Here is a 4421-nt window from a genome sequence, read left to right on the forward strand (position 1 = left end):
TCCATCCACTGAATACACACTTGAGGAAAACTTGGGATGCTGTAAACAACTATCAATATCAACTGGTGGTAGAGAGCGTAAAGCTCAACGCACTCTTCTGGATTCCTTCGATACATAGCCAACCCAGCAACAACTGACACTAGTGTAAAACAGTCCAGCGTGTGCGCGTGCGTGTGTGTGTGTGTGTGTGTGTGTGTGTTTGCATACATGTAATGTTCATGTGCTTTGATAACCATGATATAGCCATGAACCAATAGGAGAGAAGAGAGAGACGTACCTGGTGGGCAGGAACACTCTTGGGGGACGTCCCTTGCCGTGCGCAGTTTGGGAATCACTTCACTCAGTCTCTGGGGAAGAGAGAGAGAGAGAGAGAGAGAGAGAGAGAGAGAGAGAGAGAGAGGTAAAGGCTCTGAAACAATGCAAACTGCGTGTGCAGTAGCAATAACCATAAATTCACCATAAAAGGTTTAGTAAATCCAGACTTGATCTGGAAACATTCATTTATCTGAGTTAGAAGGGAAAGTGAAGCCCAGCAGAAATGTTTTGGTACAAACATTATGTTGAAGATTACTGCACATTCCAGTTGGTTTGACTCAAGTCTGTCTCCCGTCGATAGTTTTAAGAGGGCTATATAAAGCAACCACTATGCAATGAGACACACTGGTGAATTTTGTGGGTTTATAACAAGCAGTATAAGCAGTAAGATTAACTTAAATAACTTAACCTATTGTTAGAAATGGACATTAACCACTATAAGCAATACATCAATCATTATGTAGCACCTTGGTAACGTGAATATAATACTGTAAAAATGATAAAGTGATGTAATTATAATTTTACCAGTTCAAGTAAATAATGTACGAAAACGTAACCAGGTTTTTAATGACCTGTCCATCATCCTTTCTATCAAGAGGGGACTTTTTGGGAGCCTACAACATATTTTTCCAAAGAGATATGGCGAAATACTGTCACAGCACAGACAGACAGTATAAAAGCCAGCTTGTGTATCACCAAGCTTTACATCACTTATCTTTCATCAGGCGATACCTGATAATATCTAGAGACAGAAGGAATCGCACAGCGGTGCCTTGACCATTAGAGTCAGTCGCTTGAGGAATCAACATCTTCAGACATGAGTCATTATGTCATTACGCGCAACATTACGCACGGCATTTAAGTCTATTCTGGCTACATATTATAGAGACCCAAACAGGAAGCTGCATGAATAAAAAATAAAGAGAAATACACTGTGATATATTTACATAGTGTTACATTTTAAATGTCCCCCCCCCCAAAAAAAGACGTCGTGTAGCTAGCTACCTCTTGCAGGAGCGTCTCGATAGAACTCCTTAGTGCCGGTAGTACAGTCCCATCCTCGCGCGTGAAGGCGCTCTCCGGAGGGTTAAACACTGTGTTTTTCTCCAACTCCAGCGCATCCAGTCGGTTCTCCAGTTGGTAAGTCTTGAAGCTCATGAGCAGGCAGATGGCTATGGAGCTCAGGGACAACATGAAACACACCACCGTAGGGAAACCGACCAGACAGCGCAGGAGAAGAGACCTGGGCGCGCATGGACGGAGTGCTGCCTTGCTCTCCCCGTTATCCTCCGTTGAATCCATAATTTTAAATCCCGGTTAGAAACAAATGGTCTTGATGAATTTATGAATAAAAAAATGTATAATGTTGAAATATGCGCATTTAGTAACTAAACTATGTCAGACTTTGTAGTGTGCTGCTGCTACACATTCAACTCACCCCAACACGGTTTCTTAAATTAGCCTTGGAACAAGAGGCTGAAATGCTGAGCGCGTTGCGCACGGTTTGCATATGGCAGACACAGATGGGTGCAATCTGGATGCGCACCATATAAATTGAGTCCTCTATCCCAGATCGTTTTGTTCCTGCGCTAGAGAGTATGTGGATGGGATGGGGAATCAGTCAACAGTCAAATTTCAGTCAAAAAAAAAAGAAAGTTGCATGTTCGGCAAATTGAGATGCGCCCGCCCGGTTGACCATGTGGGGGAGGGAGATACCGTCGACAGAGGGAGATACCGTCGACAGAGGGAGAGAAATGTTGGCTGTAGATCGACAACTTCCGTGAAAGCGTGAAGTTATAAGGCTGTGAATGTGTATAGACTATAGCCTAGTTATGTTTTGAGTTACTTTGATTGGAATCAATCTCGGGCAGTCAACATTGAATTATAGTTTGAGGTGTCCGTATTACTACAGGGGTTTGAGACTTGGATTTCAACCTCTAAATGATATTTGGCCCCATAGCCGTAATTTGGCCCCAGAGAGTCATGTTTTCTGTCCTTGGTGTTGAAATCAAATCAGTTTAATAATAGATCTGCCAGTCAAGTAGCCTACACCTCGGTTGTTGACTCTCAGAATAAGATCTCATCTACTTTGTCCACATTATATTACTGTAGTCGAGGCTATTTAATTATTCTTCAAATTCGTAAACATGAAGTATCAAGATGATGCTGTTGAGTGCCATGGGTAGGCTAGTCGAGTATCATGGCTGTTGAGTGTCATGCCGGACACTCTCTCGATCGAGAACCTAAATTGGCCTATATTTGAAACTATTTAAAATACAATTGTTTTCGTGTTTGCACAGTATTTAGCTCACTGCAGTTCCTCAACCTGGTTCCTGAACTTGTCTGCCTTACCTGACCGCGGATTCATCCAATTGCGCTATTCTAACATATTAAAACGGTTGCCTATATATTAACGGAAATATATAATCTAATAGATATATATCAATGGAAAATGTATGACACTCACCAAGTCTTCAGTTAAAGTGTGATAGGCCTGGGCAGTGAGCTGTCGATTATTGCGCCGCAAGCACAGGTTGTGGAAAAGCTCTCTCCTGCCACCTACTGCTCATCATAGCTTAAGTGTCACTCCACCAAACCATCAAGATTTTGACTTTTTTCACAACTTTTTACCCCAAATAAATAATATTTTCCGAACACCTCACGACATGAAGTGCATATTTAATCTCCAAGAAAACATATTTTCCCATCTCAGGCATCAAAGGCTATTATTGTCGGCCATTTTCTTCTGATACGGAAACCACATGTCTTCAACCCTCTTATGGACTCTGTTGTCTGAAAAAGATTATCAAGACACTTGTAATAAAATCAACATTTCCCTATGAATCATAAGTCCCTCAAACTAATTAAATAATTGCAAATTTAACATGTATAAAAAATCTCACACTTTTGCTATACTAAATCCTGAAATGGACACCGTGTCAGCGGCCTTATCATTTAAAAAATCAAAAGTATGGTTTCACTTCAGAATTTGAACAAAAATGTTCATGATTGGTTTAAACATTTCAGACTGAGCTGAACAAACATTAAATTCATATTTCGTAACCTTTGTATAACAAAATTGAAACAGGGTCTTGAAACAGGATGAAGACTAGGGTAACAGGGTCTTGAAACAGGATGGAGACTAGGGTAACAGGGTCTTGAAACAGGATGGAGACTAGGGTAACAGGGTCTTGAAACAGGATGGAGACTAGGGTAACAGGGTCTTGAAACAGGATGATGACTAGGGTAACAGGGTCTTGAAACAGGATGGAGACTAGGGTAACAGGGTTGAAGATGAGGGTCTGGCCAACGCATTAACAGGGGAAAACTTACCACCCTCCAGGACACCTACAGCACCCGATGTCAACAAGAAGGCCAAAAGATCATCAAGGACACCAATCACCCGAGCCACTGCCTATTCACACCGTTATCAACCAGAAGGCGAGGTTAGTACAGGTGCATCAAAGCTGGGACCCGAGAGACTGAAAAACAGCTTCTATCTCAAGGCCATCAGACTGTTAAACAGCCATCACTAGCACATCAAATCAAATCAAATTTTATTTGTCACATACACATGGTTAGCAGATGTTAATGCGAGTGTAGCGAAATGCTTGTGCTTCTAGTTCCGACAATGCAGTGATAACCAACAAGTAATCTAACTAACAATTCCAAAACTACTGTCTTATACACAGTGTAAGGGGATAAGGAATATGTACATAAGGATATATGAATGAGTGATGGTACAGAGCAGCATACAGTAGATGGTATCGAGTACAGTATATACATATGAGATGAGTATGTAGACAAAGTAAACAAAGTGGCATAGTTAAAGTGGCTAGTGACATAAGGATGCAGTCGATGATCTAGAGTACAGTATATACGTATGCATATGAGATGAATAATGTAGGGTAAGTAACATTATATAAGGTAGCATTGTTTAAAGTGGCTAGTGATATATTTACATCATTTCCCATCAATTCCCATTATTAAAGTGGCTGGAGTTGGGTCAGTGTCAATGACAGTGTGTTGGCAGCAGCCACTCAATGTTAGTGGTGGCTGTTTAACAGTCTGATGGCCTTGAGATAGAAGCTGTTTTTCAGTCTCTC

The 4421-nt window shown here is 41.2% G+C and overlaps 1 protein-coding gene across 1 annotated transcript in view; it reads right to left on the minus strand.

The window, feature by feature from the left end:
* Window positions 1-2024, minus strand: part of LOC135572066 (collagen alpha-1(XXIII) chain-like) — a 153341-nt gene extending 151317 nt beyond the window's left edge. Inside the window, exons 1-2 of the mRNA XM_065019068.1 lie at window positions 1321-2024; window positions 278-347 (exon numbers count right to left, since the gene is read on the minus strand). Of these exons, the coding sequence (XP_064875140.1) occupies window positions 278-347; window positions 1321-1617 (367 nt within the window). The 5' untranslated portion in view covers window positions 1618-2024. The remainder of the gene's footprint in view (window positions 1-277; window positions 348-1320) is intronic.
* Window positions 2025-4421: the final 2397 nt, after the last annotated feature.

This window comes from Oncorhynchus nerka, linkage group LG6, assembly GCF_034236695.1.
Source record: "Oncorhynchus nerka isolate Pitt River linkage group LG6, Oner_Uvic_2.0, whole genome shotgun sequence".
Taxonomy (NCBI): domain Eukaryota; kingdom Metazoa; phylum Chordata; class Actinopteri; order Salmoniformes; family Salmonidae; genus Oncorhynchus; species Oncorhynchus nerka.